At 41.5% G+C, this 25,885-nt stretch overlaps 1 protein-coding gene across 1 annotated transcript in view; it reads left to right on the forward strand.

Annotated features, from left to right (window-relative positions):
• Positions 1–25,885, forward strand: part of si:dkey-178e17.3 (somatomedin-B and thrombospondin type-1 domain-containing protein) — a 47,330-nt gene that overhangs the window by 8,460 nt on the left and 12,985 nt on the right. The window contains exon 2 of the mRNA XM_067414544.1: positions 23,467–23,649. Within this exon, the coding sequence (XP_067270645.1) occupies positions 23,467–23,649 (183 nt within the window). The remainder of the gene's footprint in view (positions 1–23,466; positions 23,650–25,885) is intronic.

A 25,885-nucleotide genomic window follows, 5' to 3' on the forward strand; every position in this document is an offset into this window, starting at 1 on the left:
TCCTCAAGCGTGGAGAAACCCATCGCTATCGATCTCAGCTAATACAGATAATGATCCAGAATCATCCGGAGGCTGAAATAAATTGAACAGGAGAAACAGCAGCAGCAGGACGTCCGTCTCTGTGGTATGGACTGTATTTAGTGGCCTGTCAACATTTTTGTGTGTTTACTCGCAGTTTATGAGGACCTGATTCGGTTTATGGACTATTGTATGCGACTAAACCTTAGCAGTAGCAAGGAAAACGGTTTTGCACGACAGACTAGTGTAACGTTATACAGAGAACAGCAATGGAGTCCGTTAGCGCATTTGAATGACGAAGCACGCGATCGTGTCGTTTACTGATGTTTACTGAGTGTTTATGGGCGTGCGTTTCCTCTCTAGCTCTAGTCACGCGCGCACCCTACCGGGAGAAGAGCCCGTACGGCCCATACAAGGACCTTCCGCTCTATTAACGTCAAGCCGACCCATACTCGAAAAAAACTCTCCGAAACTTGTGAGAAACCGGAAGGAGTATTTTTGACACAGAAATACTCCATCAAACGTCCAACATTAGTTTTTGAAACTTTGTCTATGTTTAGGATGGGAATCCAAGTCTTTAACAGTGTAAAAAGCTCAGTATGCCCCCCCCCCCCAAAAAAAAAATATCCACCGACGCTCCACTCTGGGCTCCCGTAATGGCTCAGCCCTACCCGTTCGCGTTTGCCACAGAGATGCACAAACAACAAGGATAGCGACTATCAACATACAGTGTCATTCGTAATTGGTTCAGTTTTTCACAGAACAATTAACAATACCCCGCTGCAAAGTGTGTTTGAAGTCTGAACGGAACCGCACTACTCATTTGAGCTGCGCTAACAACGAACTCATACACTGGCGCTGGAGATCCAGTGAGAGAGCGTTTAAGTTCACCACAGAATTAATAACATCGCTACAGCGAGATCTAGTGGAAGCGTTCAGCGCAGAATTCTGTTATAAACCACAGATATCAGATCAAACAGAGCTGAGCGAAGGTCCGGGGTTTCAGTCAGAAATCACCAACATTTAACATGATTTACTGTAGTAAAACCACATGGATTTAATGTTGTTCTTGTCATTATTTACCTCAGGAGTCGTACAACCTTTTGAGATTGAAATTCAAGCACTTTCCAAAGGTTCTCAAGAGCTTCACACTTATTTCCAGCACTTCAAAGCTCTAAATGTCCAATTTTAATGTTATTTTTAATGTGATGGTTTGTAAAACTAAAAGTTTAAAGGGGTCTTGTGAAAGAAATAGTCGAATGTTTTTTAATTTATTTAAATTTTTTATGTGTAATCCATTTTGTGGCAAACAAGCATTTTTATTTTAAAAAGATATGAAATGCCCACCACTATAACCAGCAGAAGAGCACGTATTGATTTATTAGACATTTCCACGCCCTAGTATATGGAGAAAAGTACGTAGTCAAAAATTCTCAGGAAAAACTAAACTTTTCTTCAAATTATGACTAAGTAAAGAGCTCATTTAATAATCACTGAAGCTGTCGATAAGTTCAGTGTTAGACTATTGAAGAACAATGGTAATCTATATTTTATAAGAGCATAACATTTAAATTTTCCCTATACTTTTTTTGCACATTAGTGTTGTTAATAAAAGTTAGGCAAAAGAATAGTTTATAAATATTTTACCTAAATAAAATAAAGTTAAAACTTGTTTTGAACAATTTCTTTCTCATCTGCAGATTGATTTTAAGTAGTAGGAGGGGGAAAAAAACGATTAAAATCGACAATCAAATTTCTTGGCAAAAAATCAGGGATTTTTTTTTGGCCATATCGCCCAGCCCTACCAAATATATTCAACAAATTCCAGCTAGTAACTCGATCAGAATATTAAAGGCTGTCTCACCATCAGCCCCCAGAATTAACAACAAATCATTTAACTAATATTGTGACATGTAGGGCTGCACGATTTGGGGAAAATATATAATTGCGATTATTCTGGGTAAAATTGCGATTGCGATTTAAAATGCGATTATTGTTATTATAATTTTTTACAAATGAAAAGTGTGTGTATATAACATTTTGTGTTTTTATATTAATGTGACTAATAATAATAATTATGATTATTATTACTGCTAAAAATATTTTTAAAAATAAGAAATATTACCATTACAATAACATTTTCATAGTTACAAATAAAATAGAGTATGTCAGAATAAATATAACAATATAATACTAATACTACTTATTATTATTATTTTTGTAATATTTTACAGAAAACTTATTTTACAAAAAAAAACCAAAAACTGCTGGGTTACACCTATTAATATGCAGACAGCCTATGACTAAAAAACATCAGAAAGGTCTAAGCCTAAGGAGTTATTCTTAAAGTCTGTCTTTAATATGAAATATGAACCTCTTGTGCATCCACTGTGGGGGAAAAAACTCCTGTACATTGAAGAAAAACATGGATTGTCCAACAAATTTCAAATTTTTAAAGTTTATTAAGTTTTAAAATGCATTAAGCATTATTTTTCTTATTATTGATAATAATATCTTATTATAACCCAAAAGTTTTTAATTCATCCTGAAAGCCAGAGGGCGCCCTCGAGCGGAAAACGCCACATTTGCCTCAGAGAAGTAATTGACGTTAGTTTTCAGGAAATCCCTGATGTGAAGCTAACGCTGTAAACAGAAGATAGAGACGCTTTGATTAAACATGACGACAATAAACACGACTGCAGCAAAATATGGAGTATTTGAGTTCTTCAAGCCGTCAAGGGTATTTTCTAGGGCTGGGACTTTAACGCGTTAATTAAGATTAATTAATTACGTGACTTTAACGCGTTAATTAATTACGCAAAAAAAAAAAAAAACACTTATTTTTGCACCGCGGAACGTTTTTCAATGAATGAGTTTCGACGGACCGATTATACTGGAACACCAACTAGCGCTCCGGAGTCACGACAACAACAAACCATGGGTGCGTCTCAATCAGATCCCTAGTTCAGTAGTCAGGGCACTGATCAGGGAGTCAGCCCATTGACTTATGTCCTGATCAGTGCCCTGACTACTGAACTAGGGAGCTGATTGAGACGCAGGGATTGTGAACATGAACGAAGAAGCTGATGAGACTGCTTTGCTTGGCCCCGTGGATGGGAAATTTAGTTTTAACAAACGAAAGGATGGAAGCGTCATCAAGAGCATGGTTGTGTGCAAGCTATACAACAAGGAATTTGCGTATCACCGCAGTACATCGAGCCTCAAATATCACAAATATGCTTTTGCTACACTTAATGGCAAACATTGCTCTGGTCTGCTGGACTGAAATAAATAACCAATATTTTGTTGATTAAGCTTATGTGTTCAGTCATTATTCAATGGTATACTAAAAATACATGTGAAAAATTACTTCTCATTGTTCTCAGGTCAAATATTTATATGCAATTAAAATGCGATTAATTTCGATTAATTAATTACAAAGCCTCTAATTAATTAGATTATTTTTTTTTAATCGAGTCCCAGCCCTAGTATTTTAATAATAAAGTGTATTATAATGCAGTGCTGATTGAGATAGAATACTATAAAATAACGCGTCGTCTGCCTCACTCTGATGAGAAGCCACATCAGCTCACACACACACACTCGACTGACGATATGAAGTGAGGTAAAACATGTTATTAAACGTTGCCTTTTGTTGAACAGGTTTATGAACGCTTCACTAGTTTGTGAAGATGTTTGACTCGTGTTGCCTTTTCAAACGCACGTTATAAGGGACTCAAACTCGCAGTCTTTCAGACGGAGCAGCGTTTATCACAGAGCCGCTCTTCGTAACACACTGGGCATTTATTTAATTAAAATCGCAGCCTTTGAGCTTTCATAATCGCACACGAGCCAAATCACGATTGCGGTTCGATTTCGATTAATCGTGCAGCCCTAGTGACGTGACACTGAAGACTAGAGCAACTATCCTGAAAATTCAGCGTTGTATCACAGAAATAAATGATAATTTGAAAAAGTATAATAAATTGTAATAATATATCACAATATGACATTTTTTTCTGTATTTTTGATCAAATAAATGCAGACTTGATGAGCAGAAGAAACTTCGGAATGGAATCAGTCTGTCTTTCCGATTTCAGCGGATGGGGAGTTGTAGAGTGTGTCTGTTATGGATGCCTGGGTTACGGAGAATGTTGAGGGCGTTGTGGATTGCTGTTTTTGTTTCTTTATTAGATTGTCAAAGGTCACTCTGTGTTTAATTTTTAAGTGGTTAAACAAATTTGGGGTGTTCCCTTGCGTTGCAGCCACTACCATGTAGCAAATATTGCAAGTAGCTGCTGTAACTGCCCTCCTTCTGCCATCTTTACTCGCGCCGAGTTTTTAAATTCCAGCGGATGATATGCACACGAGTCATGACCTGAGAGAGTTTGTGGCTTCGGGAGGGGCGGATGTGCTCGTTTCATTTAGACTGCAAGACAAAATAAGAGTGTTCTTGCAAAACAGAACATGGCAAAATAATAGTTTTTTCTCAATTATACTATTTTGGTGATCGTTGGAGCCAAAATCGAAATCGAAATTCAATTAATTGCACAGCCCTATGAGGAGAGACGAATGGACTAAAAATAACATTACCTTCTAAAGGATCTTAATATTAGGAATCTGCTTATTTATTCTCAACAATGTGAATGTCTCAGTTGAGCATTATTTATTTGGATTCGCTACATTTCACCGTGGATTCTTTGGGAAAATAGGTCGCAGTGACATGAGCTCAACATGTCTGTAATCGGCTACAATGCTCATCACTACAACCTTTCACGTCCCCATCTGAATATAATGCTATAATCAACGCTTCACAATTAGTTAACCTTGAGAGCTGTAATAGTAAAATCATGCTTAGAGTTTTTGAGAGGGTTCCACATGTAATACTAGCTATTTCATATCTGAAGACGTTAGCCAATCGCAGCAGTGGGCGTTTACACTGAAGTCTCACAGCAGCCAATAGCTGCAGTGGGCGTTTACACTGAAGTCTAACAGCAGCCAATCGCAGCAGTGGGCGTTAACACTGAAGTCTCACAGCAGCCAATCGCAGCAGTGGGCGTTTACATTGAAGTCTCACTGCAGCCAATCGCAGCAGTGGGCGTTTACACTGAAGTCTCACAGCAGCCAATCGCAGCAGTGGGCGTTTACACTGAAGTCTTACAGCAGCCAATCGCAGCAGTGGGCGTTTACACTGAAGTCTCACAGCAGCCAATCGCAGCAGTGGGCGTTTACACTGAAGTCTCACAGCAGCCAATCGCAGCAGTGGGCGTTTACACTGAAGTCTCACAGCAGCCAATCGCAGCAGTGGGCGTTAACACTGAAGTCTCACAGCAGCCAATCGCAGCAGTGGGCGTTTACACTGAAGTCTCACAGCAGCCAATCGCAGCAGTGGGCGTTTACACTGAAGTCTCACAGCAGCCAATCGCAGCAGTGGGCGTTTACACTGAAGTCTCACAGCAGCCAATCGCAGCAGTGGGCGTTTACACTGAAGTCTCACAGCAGCCAATAGCTGCAGTGGGCGTTTACACTGAAGTCTAACAGCAGCCAATCGCAGCAGTGGGCGTTAACACTGAAGTCTCACAGCAGCCAATCGCAGCAGTGGGCGTTTACACTGAAGTCTCACTGCAGCCAATCGCAGCAGTGGGCGTTTACACTGAAGTCTAACAGCAGCCAATCGCAGCAGTGGGCGTTAACACTGAAGTCTCACAGCAGCCAATCGCAGCAGTGGGCGTTTCCACTGAAGTCTCACTGCAGCCAATCGCAGCAGTGGGCGTTTACACTGAAGTCTAACAGCAGCCAATTGCAGCAGTGGGCGTTTACACTGAAGTCTCACAGCAGCCAATCGCAGCAGTGGGCGTTTGCACTGAAGTCTCACAGCAGCCAATCGCAGCAGTGGGCGTTTACACTGAAGTCTCACAGCAGCCAATCGCAGCAGTGGGCGTTTGCACTGAAGTCTAACAGCAGCCAATCGCAGCAGTGGGCGTTTACACTGAAGTCTCACAGCAGCCAATCGCAGCAGTGGGCGTTTACACTGAAGTCTCACTGCAGCCAATCGCAGCAGTGGGCGTTTACACTGAAGTCTCACAGCAGCCAATCGCAGCAGTGGGCGTTTACACTGAAGTCTCACAGCAGCCAATCGCAGCAGTGGGCGTTTACACTGAAGTCTCACAGCAGCCAATCGCAGCAGTGGGCGTTTACACTGAAGTCTCACAGCAGCCAATCGCAGCAGTGGGCGTTAACACTGAAGTCTCACAGCAGCCAATCGCAGCAGTGGGCGTTTACACTGAAGTCTCACAGCAGCCAATCGCAGCAGTGGGCGTTTACACTGAAGTCTCACAGCAGCCAATCGCAGCAGTGGGCGTTTACACTGAAGTCTCACAGCTGCCAATCGCAGCAGTGGGCGTTTACACTGAAGTCTCACGCTCCTTCAAATCAAAGGCTAAAACCAGGGTTGGAAAAATACCTTTTATTTCTAAATTTTTGATGTAAAAATCATTCTAATATTATTATATTAAGTGCACCCCAGGAAATATTAAACAATGCAGTTCATGACCCCTTTAAACATATTTAAATTATAATTTCTGCAACCTCCCTTTGCCAAGATAACAGCTTTGCATCTTCTCTTATAGTGCGTCTGTCAGATTCAGAGCTCTATGCTTGTGTGTGGACTCTTTTCTTCAGCTCATCCCACAGGTTTTTGAAGGGGTTTGGGTCGAGGACTGCTGTGTCCATGGCCAAACCTTCATTCTGTGGTCAGTGAACTGTTCTGTTGTTTATTTTGAGATGTGCTTTGGATCATTGCCATGCTGGAAGATCCAACCACTGCCCAGTTTAAGCCCCCTGTCAGGGTCAGTCAGGTGTGAATTTAATATCTGCTGGTACTTGATGGAGTTTGATACCGTGACTGTATCCTAACAAGTTGTCCAGGGTCTTTGGAAGAAATTTAGCCGCACAGCATTAAAAACTCACCACCCTACACGTCTTGTGTTTCTGTGTATGCCAAACCCACCTCTGGGGTTTTCCAAAAACAGTGGCAGCGTTTCACAAAAACCTTGTGTATAGTATGAGTCTTTTTGGTAATACAACATTGACATTCTCAAATAATCACATTATATTTAAACAAAATGTAGACGAAAATCCACTAAAAGAACATTACAACAGACTTACCAACACAGGGCTCAACATTAACGCTGATTTTTTTTTGAAGGGAAAAGTGAAAGAGAATTTTACTTGCCCGACGGACAAGAGCCTGAAAACAAAAAATAACTAGCAAATCACTAAAATGCACGAATGATTGTGCGTTAATTTATTGTAAGTAGCAATCGATAATCGATGATAATATATAATGAACTGACGATAACAAGGTCATGCGGTTGACGCTCGTGCAGCTTTGAGGAGAAATTACTACACTAGAGCGTTTAAGCTGTTTCCCGAATACCATCACGACTGAAAATGACACTGATTTCATATGACAGTTTCATAAACAATTAATTAACATTCACTTACATTCACTTAAAGTCACTTACATTTTAGATGCATTATTGAGTGCTTTTGTTCGATTTCAGCAGCGAAAATCATTCACACAGCAGAACCGTAACGCGTCTCACAGCAACAAGTGTGTTACTGAACGATTCAGTGTTTGAATGAATCGTTTGAATGAACGGCTCAATGACTCACTCATTAAGACGGCCACCTGCTGCCACCTACTGGGGGTTTAGTTTCATGTTTAAACATACTTTCCAACATTTCATATGTCTATTCAAAACTACATCTCAAAACATTATTTAATCCAGTTGTAATTTCTCAGTGTAAATTATTTAATTTTATTGTTAACAGCCCTTATAGTGTCTTAATTTAATTAAATGTATTGATCAAATGTAACAATATAAAATTAAACCTGAAGCATAGCCTATATTTAATAAGATTAGGGGGAAATGCCCTTTATAAAAGGTAAAAATATCACAAATTTGAAATGATAAAATAAAAATTCAAAAATATGCATATTTAAATATGTCAAAGCTGATTGAACACTGGTGAGAATATTGCTTCAGAATAAATTATAGTAAGCCTACAACACACACACGCGCGAAATTAAAAAAATATAGAACTTTTTTCAGGACAAGCTAATTTTTTACTCGGACAAGTGAATGAACGATTTACTTGTCCAGCCAAGCACATGAACATGCTTAATGTCAAGCCCTGCAACAATACAACAATACTGAAACAGCCCTATAATTCACTGTGTCCTAACCATGGGTGAAAAATTATCTTTTCCATGCTAATCAGAGATTTTTTGTACCAACCAGCTGCAACGGCGATTCACGACGATTCTATTTTATAAACACGGCGTTGTGGCTGAAAAAAACATACAAAGTATGAGAAGTGCAGATTTTGTGCTTTATTTAATGTAAAAAGATTTTAAAGTGAGTTATCATTGAATATCATTTTTGTGACCTTTTATAGACATAGCCTTACTGAAAGCAACAATGGATAATTCACCTCAGATCTTGAAAATAAATTAAATAAAACAACTATGTTCAAACCATCAACTCAAGGTGAACAAACAAGTGTATTCTATGTAATGCAGTATGCATGGGCGTCGGAAGCAAATAAGAAGTGGGTGGGTCAGATTCTCTCAGATTTTCTTTTTTTCCCGGAGTAATGTTAGATTCCATTTACATTAAATACATATATACCGCTGTTTACTATCGATTGATTGGGACAGACACTGACACTGAGTTATTTACCCTGGCTGTAGGGGTAAGACGCGTCATCTAGTTTTGACGCAAATCGATCAAAGGTTCAAATCCGCCTTTTGCCAAACTCACTCTACTCCCTTTTCCCATCACATATCAGATCGGAAAGGCATTTATTTTCAATAAAAAAGAAGAAAATATTGGAAATTAAGGGTCAAACGTGTTTAATACTAAGTGTTTCTCGGTTAGGGGTCGGTAAACAGACATGCTGAATTAAAGACGATAAAACTGAGTGGGTTCAATATCATGGGTTGTAAAAAGCGGGTTGGTTTCGTCCCACACACGCAATGGTTCCGACGCCCATGGCTGTTTGTATTTTTAATCATGCTAAAATGGTGTAAGATTTAGGAATTTTATATTGTACTTATTCATTTTGTTACAAATGCAGTCAGTGCGCTTGTGGAGAGAGCCTGCCCACAAGCTTTCTGATTGGCTGTGATTTTTTGATTGATTGATCTCTGGTTGATTCTGGTTTGCTGCTAAAAAACCAAATAAAAAAGGTACCACATGAATAAAACACTCTGCTCTATCTTTAATGCTGATGGCCTAATTTTCTCCTGGAGGGTCCTGGACATCTTGATCAGATACATGGCATCATGGATTCGATCAAATACCAACAGATAAAAAATCAAAACCTGACAGCCTGTGCTACAAATCTTATAATGGGCCATGTTTGGATCTTCAAAAATGAAAGTGATCCAAAAACAAAGAAACAAAATCAAAACAAAAATGGGTCACTGAGCATAAAACCTAGCATCTGCAATGGCCATCCCAGTCCCTTACCTGAACCCTATGGAAAATGAGTGGGGTAAACTAAAGAGAAGAAGCACCAGCATGGATCTGGGAATCTGAAGGAATGGGAGAGATGTAACTACACCCTTGCTTCATTTAGTATACGCGGATTCATGAATATGCAAAATAGCCCCCGCCTCCACTCACTCACACAGACTCAGGAATACAGTCGGCCAACTCACTGAGGTATACGCTGCACAATGGAGCTCTTTACTATTAATATGATTATCCTTTTGCATGATTATGTTTTTAAACAGCTGATAATGTGTTGCTAATGTTACACAAAACATGTTCCCATTCACCATCTCAGTCTGCCTTCAGCGTTAGTCAGCATCCTTAGAAACGCTTTGAACTACTCAGAACGTCAGTGGTTAAAGGCATATAGTTCATCAGATCATCGTAATATACATAAATCATCCGCTATATTGCTAAATCTACCCAAATTTTCATACAAACCGAAAAATCTCCTGGGATAACCGGCTTCTCTAGACTCTCCTGCTTCAGAGAATAGTTAATGATATGATAAAGCCACGCCCACACGTTGACGTGATTGGTTACAAGGTAGTTTGTGACACCAGAAACACTGGCGATTTAAAACCGTGTTTTTGAGACTATCTTTGGTTCAATGCAGTTTTAAAGAGAGAATACTCAGCAATGGTGTTGACATGAATGTGCACGGTTTGTCTTAAAGCATATTAAAAACTTGATTTTCACCACAGGTGAAATTATATCCGCATTAATTCACCCATTAATACGGATATGCCTGAGGTTATCCCTTAAAGGGGTACTTCAGCGCTGGGAAGATGAATCTGTATTTAAACTGGGTCAGTACAAATGTGAAATTATTTTTGAATTTGGTGCTTTCTAGACTGAGAAAAGACAGAAAATGTATTTTTGTGGATGAAAGACTACAATTCCCAGAATGCTTAGCTGCCCTGTGAGGCCATTCCCAAAGCCACCGCTACTGGATTACAGTGACTGAGTTCAGAAAGTACAATTAAATACTGATTGTGTGTGTTCAATATAACGATTGAGTCGCCGCGTGAGTCTCACAGCAGACTCAGATTAGGAGTCAGATTACATTTAACGTCATAAATGAGCTGATGAGCTCTCGTGATGAGAGCTGAGGTAATTGCAACCACATTCGCGGCATACATTCACAACGCGTTTTCAGTTCATGCCTTTGGAAGCTTAACTTTAATAGAAATTAATTTGAGAAGTTAAAACACTTACATTGCTTAGCATCCGTTTAAATTAATGCCTGTAGCTGAGCAGTGCTGTGAGTGTGATCTCCATTCCCCATGCACGAGTTGAAAACATGCGGAAATGGCTCCCTCTGCTGGCTGTAGTCTTTAGCCTTTGGGCAAACATTCCTCTCCTCAAGGGATGCTCAGTCTGCTCAATTTGCATATGAGATCTGTTTTGAACACTGATTTTACTCTGCTGGATGGGGAAAGATGTCGCTTATACGACTGTGTCTTTGCTGTGAGGTTAGCGTGTTGACGTGAGTCTGTTTGATGTGTCTCAGGACAGGGGTTTTTTGTCTCTGTGACAGATTCCTGAAACTGGAAGAATGCTGAGGAATATCTGCCCTCGTAACCACCCGAGAGCTGTGAGAGAATAAGAGTGTGCGTGAACAATGAACAGGAACACACACTGGTACACATGTTGTGTGTTACTGACTGAGTGCTGTATATCTGCTCCTTTTCACTTTTCATTTCATGGGCGTGCATCTTGAGGAAAAACACATGTTCCTCCTCTGGCTCCTCTCTGTCCTCCCACATCATCTCCTGACGAGTCTATGGTTAATCAAGACTCAGCCGAGATGCTCCATCTGCGAATGCATCCGCAGGTGTGTGTCACAGTCTGTATGCAACAAATTAAATTGTGCAATCCATAGTTTTCACGTGTCGTCACACACTTATAGGAACACCCTTCTGGAGGGCAAAACAAGGCTCTCCTCCATTGCCCGCCAGTCATTTTTTTTTTACCAGACTTGTAGTCAGTATTAATGCAGTAAGACAGTGATATTAAAATGCCAAATTCAATATATACAGTGCCTTGCGAAAGTATTCGGCCCCCTTGAACTTTGCAACCTTTTGCCACATTTCAGGCTTCAAACATAATGATATAAAACTGTAATTTTTTGTGAAGAATCAACAACAAGTGGGACACAATCATGAAGTGAAACAAAATTTATTGGATATTTTAAAAACTGAAAAATTGGGCGTGCAAAATTATTCGGCCCCCTTAAGTTAATATTTTGTAGCGCCACCTTTTGCTGCGATTACAGCTGTAAGTCTCTTGGGGTTTGTCTCTATCAGTATTGCACATCGAGAGACTGACACTATTGCCCATTCCTCCTGCAGAACAGCTGGAGCTCAGTGAGGTTGGTTGGAGGACGTTTGTGAACAGCAGATTTCAGTTCTTTCCACAGATTCTCGATTGGATTCAGGTCTGGACTTTGCCTTGGCCATTCGAACACCTGGATATGTTTATTTCTGAACCATTCCATTGTAGATTTTGCTTAATGTTTTGGATCATTGTCTTGTTGGAAGACAAATCTCCGTCCCAGTCTCAGGTCTTTTGCAGACTCCATCAGGTTTTCTTCCAGAATGATCCTGTATTTGGCTCCATCACTCTTCCCATCAATTGTAACCATCTTCCCTGTCCCTGCTGAAGAAAAGCAGGCCCCCACACCATGATGCTGCCACCACCATGTTTGACAGTGGGGATGGTGTGTTCAGGGTGATGAGCTGTGTTGCTTTTACGCCAAACATAACGTTTTGCATTGTTGCCAAAAAGTTCAATATTGGTTTCATCTGACCAGAGCACCTTCTTCCACATGTTTGGTGTCTCCCAGGTGGCTTGTGGCAAACTTTAAACGAAATGTCTTTCTTCTTGCCAATCTTCCAGAAAGGCCAGATTTGTGCAGTATACGACTGATTGTTGTCCTATGGACAGAGTCTCTCACCTCAGCTGTAGATCTCTTCAGGTCCTTCAGAGGGATCATGGGCCTCTTGGCTGCATCTCTGATCAGTCTTCTCCTCGTATGAGCTGAAAGTTAAGAGGGACGGCCAGGTCTTGGTAGATTTGCAGTGGTCTGATACTCCTTCTATTTCAATATTATCGCTTGCACAGAGCTCCTTGGGATGTTTAAAGCTTGGGAAATCTTTTTGTATCCAAATCCGGCTTTAAACTTCTCCACAACAGTATCTCGGACCTGCCTGGTGTGTTCCTTGTTCTTCATGATGCTCTCTGCGCTTTAAACGGACCTCTGAGACTATCACAGAGCAGGTGCATTAATAGACTTGATTACACACAGGTGGATTCTATTGATCATCATTAGTCATTTAGGTCAACATTGGATCATTTAGAGATCCTCACTGAACTTCTGGAGAGAGTTTGCTGCACTGAAAGTAAAGGGGCCGAATAATTTTCCACTCCCAATTTTTCAGTTTTTGATTTGTTAAAAAAGTTTGAAATATCCAATACATTTCATTCCACTTCATGATTGTGTCCCACTTGCTGTTGATTCTTCACAAAAAAATTACAGTTTTATATCATAATGATTGTTTTTTTTCTGCTGTAAAGTTGGGCATTTTAATATGGGGCTCAATAAGATTCTGCTCCTTCTGGAGCCTGTCCCTTTTGGCCAGTTGAGGAATTGCAGTTAAATTACTTCCATATTGGCATCATGAGAGACCGCGGGAGTTTGCCACTTGGGTCATACTCAATTCTAGTCAGAATATGAGTCTGATGCTCCATTGGGCTGTGATTATTGGGGCGGGTTTCAACCCAACCAGTAAAGACCTCAATTGGACAGACCTACAACCAATCAGAGCAATGGAGTAGATGATGTATGTTGAGCGGCGCATATTAGTGGGAAGTTCGGATCATTTGAATCTCGTTCAGCAAAATGAACAAATTGCTTTTCAAATAATTTTGTTTATTTCAGCAGAATATAATTAAAATGTCACATGTTAAATTCCCCAACACATCTAGTAGCTTCTTATGCAAACGCTGATCACATTTGGAATAAATAAATAAATGATAAGCTAATGAAAAATAAGTTATTCAGGCTATGCAGTCTAGTAGTTAACCTCACCTCCGAATCCAAGTCATTCTTTCTTTTGTGAATTCACATTTAATCACATCTGCTCCCTGGAAAGATTAGTAACGTTACACCAATCCTGTCTTCGGGTTTGAGTCGTTAGTTCCGTCATTCGTTATCACAGCCCCATTGGCTAAATACGTTGCGTTATCTGTCAATCATCGTATAAAGCCGCCCTGACAATTTGATTGGTCCAAACAGTTTCTGTTCGGGCATAATTACTCCACAACGGATCAAGTCCAGACTGAATTGCACGACCTCAAATGTTGTGGGCGGGGCTAAATTCGGCTGGCATCCAGGCTAGTTTGAAAGTGTTTTGAAAGCGTTGACCAGCTGATAGAAACCTGCATTTAAACGCTCCATGTCTATCTGTGTAAGCGTTCCTGTGAAAAGCGTTATTGATTTACAACATGTTTTTGAAGCGCTGATTGTAGTAGCCAATCACAGATATGTTTGATGAGCATATGAGCACAATGACCAGTCAGAGGTGTTTACGATTCTGCTCAACAGCACTCAAAGCGTCACATTTTAAAAATGGCAGTACCAATTTGGTATTGTGGTTGATACCTTTGACAACACTAGTGTAGAATAAAGCTGAAGTATGTGCAAAATTAAGCATTTACATTTGCATGTTAGACTGGATCGCCTAAACACAATCAAGCCTTCAAAAAATTTGGTGAACCACCCCTTTAATCGATTAATTGACCCTTCGCTAAGCCCCGCCCCCTGTAGTTACTGTTGCTACGCCTGTCAAGCTTTTGCGCCTGGCACGTCTATTACAGTATGTATGCGCCGGTGTCAGACATTTCCGCGGAGATAATTAGTCATTTCTGGCGAACAGGAGAAATATCTGAGCGAGTAAGAAAAAAGGGACTGCAGTATGTATTTGCGGGATATATCCGCGACATATTATGCAACCGATTACAGAATAATTTCAATAAAATTGAAGCTAAAGCCTATGGTCTCAGCGCAATCAGCAGCTGCCTCATGTGTATGTTCATGCACAACAGGGTAAGTAAAATGAGAAAATAATCGAATAATTATAAATCAAACAACTTATCAATTAATCTTATGGAATAAACACAAGACATTAGCCTGAAAACTTTGCAATGATTCTCCGGCTTAACGTTATATTTAGCGCGCCGGGCTACGCTCACATGTCGTGTGTCTATAATCTACTCCTTGGACCTGGCACTAGCCTGAGATTCTGACCTGAGCCATTCATCAAAGACCACACATTTACTGAAACCTTATAACAGAAAGCCACTCTCTCAAACATGATGGGTTTTATTAATATTATAAACACAGCCACTGCAACAATCCTCATGATGAAGGTCTTAATTTGCACACATTTTGTCTAAACAAAACTACAATACAAAACTAATAAATAAAGCTAAGACAGTTCTTTTTATAGTCTATACTGCATCATATGTAATAACTTGCATCAGTCAAAAACCTCATGTATTTTCAGTTTGTTGAAGCAAACGTAGGTGTTTTTGTTAATCCTGACGACATTTAACGTTGTGAATGGGGTCTCACACACACACTGCTTGATTCAAGGCTGGTATTTCTTACCTTCAGTTTTACGTTTTGGGGAAGGAAAAAAAATACACCATCTGTCCAAACTTTTAGGATAGGCATCAGATTTGCACAATCCATACGCACAGATTTGCATCGGTTTCCCTCGCTCGAAAGCTTGACAGACCTTCTGTGCCTAGTTACGGTTGCTAAGCCACGATTGGCCTGTGGTGGTATTTGGGCGTGGCTTAGCGAAGGGTCAATTGCTCATTAATTTAAACAACGATCAATCATGGGAATTTGTGTAAATTGACATCCCTAGTCTGAACACATTCTGATTTACATATTCAAATGAAAGAATTATAGGTAAGCGCATTACCTGATCAGAACACTCGTGACCTGTGGTGACCCAAAGATAGTGTGAGCGAGATTAAAATCTGTCAGCCCTTTGGACCACCAGTGGCCACTGGGAACGGTACGAGGCATATCTGCAGAACTAATGCAGGGGAATGTGGGGAATTTGACAGGGCCTTTGTATGGAGGTGTGTGTTTGTGAGTGTGTTTGCGTTCATTGTGATGAGATGTGTCACTCTGGTGCGGAAGAACAGAAGAATGAGAACGGGCCAACCATGAGGTCAGAACAACATGAATGAAATAGTATTTTCACATATTAGAATAACTTCTGCTTTGTCAAACCTGTAACGCTTACAGGTAGATTACCTTCCCTCTGTAAAAAAAAAAAAAAAGGTGAAATGTCCCATATATATATATATATATATATATATATATATATATATATATATATATATATATATATATATATATATATATATATGGTGAATCATCATAATTATGGCCACTTTATTATATTAATGACAATGCAACATAATGACCATAAGCACTAAATATCAGATCAAAATAATCAAACATAATTAAACAGTTACATGAAAATTGTCATCATTTATTTACCCGTATGTTGTTCAAAACCTGTATTTTCTGTCCTTTAAATAACATAAAAGAAGAAATTTGGAAGAATATTTGTAACCAAACAGTTTCGGTTTTCATTGACTTTCATTATATGGACAAAAATAAATTGGTTACATTCTTCCAAATTTCTTATTTTATATGCTGTAAAAGAAAGAATGTGCATATTTGGGTGGACTTTCCCTTTTAAATTGCTATTCAGATTTTATGTGGTTTACTTGAGTCTGGAGGGCTGGGAGAGTCGTGCAACTTTAAATGTGCTGTGGATTTCTGTTATGAAACTGTTTTTCCTTTTAATCCATTTATACACTTGTACTAGTAGTACAAAACACAGAACCGGCTTTTAAACAGCAATACAAACCAGATTTAAAGGGTTTTGAAGCATTTATAGTTCAAATCAGTCCAGATCATTCATCGGTGAATCAGTGTTGTTTTGTATAATATTAGTGCATTATTTTGTACAGATCAGTACTTCTGTGGTTTACAGCTGCATTCTACATGTGCTCTACGTTTGTGAGAAGTGTGTGTGTGTGTGTGTGCGTGCACTGTACATGCGTGTGAGTGATGCGTGCATGTGATTGCATGTGTGCACGCCAGCTGTGTTCGTGTGTTCGGCATGTTATGGTGGATAACCTGAGCATGTTATACAGAACTAATCCTAAAGACTTGCTCTAAAACTCATTGAAATCTCATTGAAATCTTAAATTCTGTGCATTATTATTGCATTAATTAATTAATGTATTATGCGTTAATATTATATATTAAACCAATGCACTTAATTTGTGATATTTTCTTAGGGAGATTCTAAGACAACCAAGACATTTATTAAGTTTAAAGTGTTAGTTCACACAAAGAAGAAATTTCTGTCATTAATTCCTCACTCTTATGTCGTTCCAAACCTGTAAGACCTTTAGTTTTGTTGAAATACACAGATTAGGCATAACATTATGACCTAATATTGTGTTGGTCCCCCTTTTTGCTGCCAAAACAGACCTGACCCGTCGAGGCATGGACTCCTCTAGACCCCTGAAGATGTGCTGTGATATCTGGCACCAATATGTTAGCAGCAAATCCTTTAAGTCCTGTAAGTTGTGAGGTGGGGCCTCCATGGATCAGACTTGTTTGGTAAGCACATCCCACAGATGCTCGATTGGATTGAGATCTGGGGAATTTGGAGGCCAAGTCAACGCCTCAAACCATTCCTGAAGCGTTTGTGCTTTGTGTCAGGAGCATTATCCTGCTGGAAGAGCCACAGCCACCAGAATACCGTTTCCATGAAAGGCTGAACATGGTCTCAGCAATGCTTAGGTAGGTGGAGCGTGTCAAAGTAACATCCACATTAGGGCTGGGATAAACGATTATTTTTTAAACGATTAATCTAGCGATTATTTTTTCGATGCATCGATTAATCTAACGATTAATTTTTCCTGCCCGATTCAGTTACGATTCGATTCGATTACCGATTATCTCCCCATTAATTGCCTAATAGCAATTTATACATGTTGATTTAATTATCTGAATGAAAAAACTAATTCCTTAACATTGCAATATATGTTTATTGCTCTTAAAATTCCAAAGTAAGACTATACAAGAGCAATGCATTCAATAAAACCTTGAAAACATAAAGTAGGCTTCACACACACACACACACACACACACACACACACACACACACACACACACACACACACACACACACACACACACACAAATAAATAAGTAAACCTACAACAAAGAAACATTATACGATTTTTCTATGTATGCAACTCAGCCTACAGGCTATGCCCATCGATTAAATATCAACAAGTTGGTTAATCAAATCCGGGGACACACTGCAAGCGTGAGCGTCTCGGCTGCGTGGCGTGTCCGTTTTTGTTTCGGCTCACATGTTAACAGGTTGGAGTTTGCACACTGCCTGTGACGCGCGGAAAACGCGTGCATGCTATAAATAGAAGAGCGCCTATTTTTCACGCGTGTTGGGAGCGTCTCCAGGCAAAATAGAATAGGAAAAGATGTTTATATATCATGTTGACACAAATACATATTAATAAATTACATTTTCATGTTTGAAAGTCTGTAGGTTTACATAAATGCAGATATAGGCCTAATTGTAATAATAAAAAATGTCAATTATCGATTTTGAAATATTGCAACTGTCAATACAGAACGAAATATTCTGTAGCCTAGTATTTGCCGTCAATACCATAGATATGTGGCTACTGCCGACGTTTTCTTTGCTGTATCAGTAGGCTATTTATGTTTAACATTAGGAATAGGGCTTCCCTCCGCATCAATAGCAGCAGCAGCGCCGCGTCAGACACGCTTCTAGTGTGCAAAGGCAGAGAAAACGCCACGCAGCCCCGTGGCTGACCCGCAACAGAAACGCCACGCGCATCCGCGGCATATGACAGTGAAAACAGTTACATGTAGAGTGCATTACGGGCGCCAATATTCCGTTTAAAACCGGAATAGTCCTGGGATGAAACTGCTCACTTAGAGGATGGATACCCTCGGTCACATCAGCGCGATTAGACATTGAACATTTTAAATTTAAAACAGCTTATTATGTAGGTAACGTAGCCAATGTGTCCGATGCTTTCACTTGATGCAAACGTTTGTTTTTGTGATTAAAATACATCAAATATTACCAAACATCTGTCTTCCTGTGTGCAGAAATTTGTTTATGTAGCCGTGACAACAAAACGCGTGCGCGCATGCCTGTGATGCTCCGTGCGCACCGCGCGCCAACCCCATAGACTGTGGCCAACCCGCAAGCCTTGCACTTCTGAAAGTCTGAGGAGCCACTCGTGTTGCTACCATAGATATACATAATAATCAATATACTTAATTACATAATATACTTTATTATGTACATCTATGGTTGCTACTACTCTCCGGCGCCGCCATCTTTATTTTGAGTCTGACGAATCGACACGCATATTTTGCGTCGACGTATTTTTGACCCAAGGTTTCCCAGCAGAACATTGCCCAAAGCATCACACTGCCTCCGCCGGCTCGCCTTCTTCCCATAGTGCATCCTGGGGCCATGTGTTCCTCAGGTAAGCCACACACACACACACACCCGGCCATCCACGTGATGTAAAAGAATACGTGATTCCTCAGACCAGGCCACCTTCTTCCATTGCTCCGTGGTCCAGTTCTGATGCTCACGTGTCCACTGTTGGTGCTTTCGGCGGGGTCAGGGGTCAGAGGTCACCCTGACTGGTCAGCGGCTATGCTGCCCCATACGCTACAAACTGAGCTGCTCTGTGTATTCTGACTCCTTTCTGTCAGAACCAGCATTAACTTCTGGAGCAGTTTGAGCTACAGTAGCTCGTCTGTTTGATCGGACCACACAGGCCAGCCTTCGCTCCCCACGTGCATCAATGAGCCTTGGCCGCCCATGACCCTGTGGCCGGTTCTCCACTGGTCCTTCCTTGGAGCACTTTTGATAGATACTGACCACTGCAGACCGGGAACAGCCCACAAGAGCTGCAGTTTTGGAGATGCTCTGACCCAGTCGTCTAGCCGTCACAATTCAGCCCTTGTCAAACTCGCTCAAATCCTTACACTTGCCCATTTTTCCTGCTTTTAATACATCAACTTTGACTTGCTGCCTAATTTATCCTTCTCCTCGATACCGGACCACAAGCAATGCAGACACTTTAGGATGGGCCACGGAAATCACTGTCTAATAAGTTCACTAACATTTTCAAACTTGTGAAACTGTGGGGGATCTTGTGTTCCTCTGAACCCCACATGAGAGAGCAGCTGTGTTATTGAGCTCTAGACTCAGCGTTGCTTGCTTTCGTCTCTGTTTGTGTGTAGTATGAGCTTGTGTGTGATGGCACTGCACACAGCTGCTCATATTTCACCTACACTCAAACCTGTTACCACAACTTCATTAAACGCATTGGTGCAAGAAGAAATATATTAATTAAAAAAATATCTGTTTTGGTGACACATTTACATTGTGTAATTTGCTTTAAAAAAATTACGTTGCTGTAACTATTATGGGGCGGGACGATATGAAAATCAAAATCTCGATTAATTGAACCTTTTACCTCAGTTACACAGAAAAATAGGGTGTCAAAATTGTACCTTTAGGAGTACAACAGCTTTTCGTTGGGGCAGTACCCTTAAAAGGATATATTTGTACCATTTTTACCACAAAAAGGTTCATAGTAGTACCTTAAGGTACACATTTGTACTCAAAGGTACTAATATGCACCTTTCAGGAGTAAAAAAAGGTACAAAGATGTCCTTTTAAGGGTACTGCCCCAACGAAAAGCTGTTGTACTCCTAAAGGTACAATTTTGACACCCTATTTTTCTGTGTGTATGATTAATGAATGTTCATTAATTTTTTTCTGGGGTTTGTACTGTAAATATGCTCAACTTTTAAAGGTGGGATCTTTTTTTTCTAATAAAAGAGTGCATATTATTCATATTATTTGCATTAAGAAGATTGCGCGTGTGAATTAGGGGTGTAAAAATACATTGATATAGATCAATGCATCGATGCCAAGCGTTAGATACCTGTAGGCTATTTATATATTTAAGAGGCACATTTGTTTTAACACTCTCCATATTTTCACACAATGTCAGATCAACAAATGTTTATGATTTTTATACATTTTGTCCATCAATTTGTGTTCATGCTACAAATTAAGTTCCTCTAACTCAATGTAGACGTTTGTTTTTAAGAGTGTAGTTTAATATTATTCCCTTTTATGCACTCGTCTACTCCTGATCAATCAATCAATCAACTTTACTTATATTGCGCTTTTACAATGCCGATTGTTTTTTATTTATTTATTTGCACATAATGTACGTTGGGCGTTATTGTGAATTCCTTCTCTGCTGGTTGATCTTTGTTGATGAGTGTTGTTGTATGTTTATGTCTTAATGTGGAGAATTTGCTGCAAATCCAATTTCCCCTTGTGGGACAATAAAAGTACTTTGACTTTGACTTTGTGTCAAAGCAGCTTCACAGTGTCAAACAGGACAATACTGCCACAAAATTAGATTTGGCTGTACAGTCGTTCTGGAGAAAACAGTGATGTTATCAGCTTATTTTAATTTATCATAGAGCGACAATGTTGGCAGATCAGTATTATAGTTTTATAGAATTAAATAAGACCTAATTAATTAATTTTATTTGTATATTTAGTTAAATAACTTAGATCAGTGGTTCTCAAACCTGTCCGGGAGTACCACCTGCCCTGCACATTTAGTATGTCTCCCTCATCTAACACACCTGATTCAACTCATGAGCTCATTAGTAAAGACTGCAAGACATCAAAATGGGTGTGTTTGGCTACGTCTACACTAATCCGGATAAATTTAAAAACAGTTTTCGTCTAAAAACGCTCCGCATCCACACTATCATTTTCAATCGTTTTCCAAAAAATTTTCATCTACACTGAAACGTCTGAAAACACTTACATCCCCGTACTGCGCATGAGCAAATCCAAGACGCTTCGACTTGCGTCATTTATGCTACTCGTTTATTTACTCTTTGAAATTTTGCGGCAATGTCGAGAAAAGACACTGAGTTTTTTAACAGTATGTACAAACTGACATTAATATTTAACAAGGCTGTCAAAACAGAAAGCATACGAAACAACTGCTGTACTTGTCTACGGGTGCGAGCGTGCGTCTATGTGTGCGAGCGTGCATCTGTGTTTGCATCTGTGTGCGAGCGTGCGTCTATGTGTGCGAGCGTGCCTCTACGTGTGCGAGCGTGCGTCTACGTGTGCGAGCGTGCGTCTACGTATGCGAGCGTGCGTCTACGTGTGCGAGCGTGCGTCTACGTGTGCGAGCGTGCGTCTACGTGTGCAAGCGCGCGTCTACGTGTGCGAGCGCGCGTCTACGTGTGCGAGCGCGCGTCTACGTGTGCGAGCGCGCGTCTACGTGTGCGAGCGCGCGTCTACGTGTGCAAGCGTGTGTCTATGTGTGCGAGCGTGCGTCTATGTTCGCATCCATGTGTGCAAGCGTGCATCTATGTTCGCATCTATGTGTGCGAGCGTGCATCTATGTTCGCATCTATGTGTGCGAGCGTGCATCTATGTTCGCATCTATGTGTGCGAGCGTGCGTCTATGTTCGCATCTATGTGTGCAAGCGTGCATCTATGTTCGCATCTATGTGTGCGAGCGTGCATCTATGTTCGCATCTGTGTGCGAGCGCGCATCTATGTGTGCGAGCGTGCGTCTACGTGTGCGAGCGTGCGTCTATGTGTGCAAGCGTGCATCTATGTTCGCATCTATGTGTGCGAGCGTGCATCTATGTTCGCATCCATGTGTGCGAGCGTGCGTCTATGTTCGCATCCATGTGTGCAAGCGTGCATCTATGTTCGCATCTATGTGTGCGAGCGTGCATCTATGTTCGCATCTATGTGTGCGAGCGTGCATCTATGTTCGCATCTATGTGTGCGAGCGTGCGTCTATGTTCGCATCTATGTGTGCAAGCGTGCATCTATGTTCGCATCTGTGTGCAAGCGTGCGTCTATGTTCGCATCTGTGTGCGAGCGCGCATCTATGTGTGCGAGCGTGCGTCTACGTGTGCGAGCGTGCGTCTATGTGTGCAAGCGTGCATCTATGTTCGCATCTATGTGTGCGAGCGTGCGTCTATGTTCGCATCTATGTGTGCAAGCGTGCGTCTATGTTCGCATCTGTGTGCGCGAGCGTGCATCTATGTTCGCATCTATGTGTGCGAGCCTGCGTCTACGTGTGCGAGCGTGCGTCTGTGTTCGCATCTATGTGTGCGAGCGTGCGTCGACGTGTGCGAGCGTGCGTCTACGTGTGCGAGCGTGCGTCTATGTGTGCAAGCGTGCATCTATGTTCGCATCTGTGTGCAAGCGTGCGTCTATGTTCGCATCTATGTGTGCGAGCGTGCGTCTACGTGTGCGAGCGTGCGTCTATGTGTGCAAGCGTGCGTCTATGTTCGCTTCTGTGTGCAAGCGTGCGTCAATGTTTGTATCTGTGTGCAAGCGTGCGTCTATGTTCGGATCTATGTGTGCGAGCGTGCGTCTATGTTCGCATCTGTGTGCAAGCGTGCGTCAATGTTCGCATCTGTGTGCAAGCGTGCGTCTATGTTCGGGGTGTTAAAATGTGCAGGGCTGTTGGTACTCCAGGACAGGTTTGAGAACCATTGACTTAGATCATAATTTTAGTGTCCCCAACTGAGCAAGCCAAGCCAATGGCGACAGTCTGATAACTAAATGCATGTGAATGGTCGATTAACAGAAAGCTTTAGCTCCTCTCTCTCCTTTCCTCTCTGCAGCTTTAGACTGTGAAGTCAGGCAATGGGGTCCCTGGTCTCCCTGTTCGTCCGTCTGTGGGGCGGGGACTACAGAGCGAAGCCGGCAGGTAGCCACGCCCCCACGGAACGGAGGCACGCCCTGTCCCGATCTCAAACAGCGCAGAGGTTGTCTCGGACACACCGAGGCCTGCAGTGCAGCTAAAGGTAATATACAGACTTGCTACGATTATCATGTCAACAGTTCAGTTCAATATCACGATGCATCACGAATCGTTGCATTTTCAATTTTCACTATTACTGCACAAGGCTAAGTATTTGTCAATGAATACCAACAGTCAGATAAATAAACTCCCTTTTTATTTGATCTGCTCCAACAAAGTTCCCTTCCTGAATGTAGCAAATATCAAACACAATTTCAGTCTGAACACAGCAGACGACAGGAGCATTTAGAGATAATAAAAACTAGTAAATAGACTACTAAAAGCGTCAAGTAGTGCACTTAAGTTACAATAACTCTCACACACACTTACAAGCACAGACACATACATACTCGCATGCGCACAAACACCACTCGCGAGTGCTCACAAGCACACACTCTCAAGCATGCACACACATAAACACTTGCTCGCAAGCACACACTTGAATGCACACAGACACACTCGCAAGCACATGCTGGCACAGATGCACATGCACACACAAGCATGCACACATAGACAAACATGCTCGCAAGCACACATAAGCCCTATTCGCACGGGACTAGTATTATCTGGACCTCTGGTGATTTCTAATAATTGCAGAGAATGTCTGTGATCTTAATCCCGTGCGAATCGGCCATGTCTGTAATTTGTAAAGTAAAACCTACCATATTTCGCCGAACACCGAGGTCCTGTGATAATCGTAGTCCCGTGCGAATCGACATCTCTGTGATTTGGCGCGGATTAGGTGGATCGTATATCATTTTTGCAAGGTTTTTTTTTTCCTGTGAGCATTTCTATCTTTATCTTTCACGAAGAATGGAGTCTGCATTCATAATGCACACCGTTATAAATTCCTGTGCAGCCGCACGGATTACTTTCACTTTAGAATGAGTATCAATTTGGGACTAAACTGACTGAATGGTGTGTTTAATATTAACATCAATGCTTAATGAAAAACAGAATAGAACATTACAATGACAAGCTCGTTTAAATGGCCGCTTTTACATTTAGCATTGAAACTGAATCATCCGCCGTGTGTCAGCTTCTCACTCGCGATAAATGAACTCTGACTCCTGCCGCTGGTCTTTGCTCCGTTCATGGCGTCTGTTCGCTAACTGAACGAAATTATGTTTATTTATTACTATAAAAAAATCAAAACGATATCGATGCCTGTTTATGATTTACAACTATATCTATAACGAAGTCTTGACATCATATCCGGGAGAAGTCAGTAAATTCGAATAAAATCAGGCTTTGCTTATCCTGTGTGAATGCGCCACGCAAAACTCAGATGTGGGAGTAATTTCTAAATCACAGAGGTCTCTAGATAATACTAATCCTGTGCGAATAGTGCTATAGTACACATGGATGCACACTCGCACACTTAGACGCACACATAGTCGCACACATAGATGCACACTCGCACACATAGACGCACATAGACGCACTCGCGAACACATAGATGCACACTTGCGAACACAGACGCACGCTTGCCCGCAGATGCGAACACAGACGCACGCTTGCCCGCAGATGCGAACACAGACGCACGCTCGCACACATAGACGCACGCTCGCACACGTAGACGCACGCTCGCACACATAGATGCGAACACAGACGCTCGCACACACAGATGCGAACATAGACCACGCCCGCACACATAGATGCAAACAAAGAAGCACACTTGCACACATAGACGCACGCTCGCACACATAGACGCGCGCTCGCACACATAGATGCGAACATAGACGCACGCTTGCACACATAGATGCGAACATAGACGCACGCTCGCACACATAGATGCGAACATAGATGCACGCTCGCACACATAGATGCGAACATAGACGCACGCTCGCACACGTAGAGGCGAACATAGACGCACGCTTGCACACAGATGCGAACATAGATGCACGCTCGCACACATAGATGCGAACATAGATGCACGCTTGCACACATAGACGCACGCTTGCACACGTAGACGCACGCTTGCACACATAGACGCGCGCTCGCACACGTAGATGCACGCTTGCACACGTAGATGCGCGCTCGCACACGTAGACGCACGCTCGCACACATAGACGCACGCTTGCACGCTCGCACACGTAGACGCACGCTCGCACACAGATGCAAACACAGATGCACGCTCACACACATAGATGCACACTCGCACACATAGACGCACGCTCGCACACAGATGCAAACACAGACGCACGCTCACACACATAGATGCACGCTCGCACACATAG

Source organism: Pseudorasbora parva, chromosome 13 (assembly GCF_024679245.1).
Source record: "Pseudorasbora parva isolate DD20220531a chromosome 13, ASM2467924v1, whole genome shotgun sequence".
Lineage (NCBI taxonomy): Eukaryota > Metazoa > Chordata > Actinopteri > Cypriniformes > Gobionidae > Pseudorasbora > Pseudorasbora parva.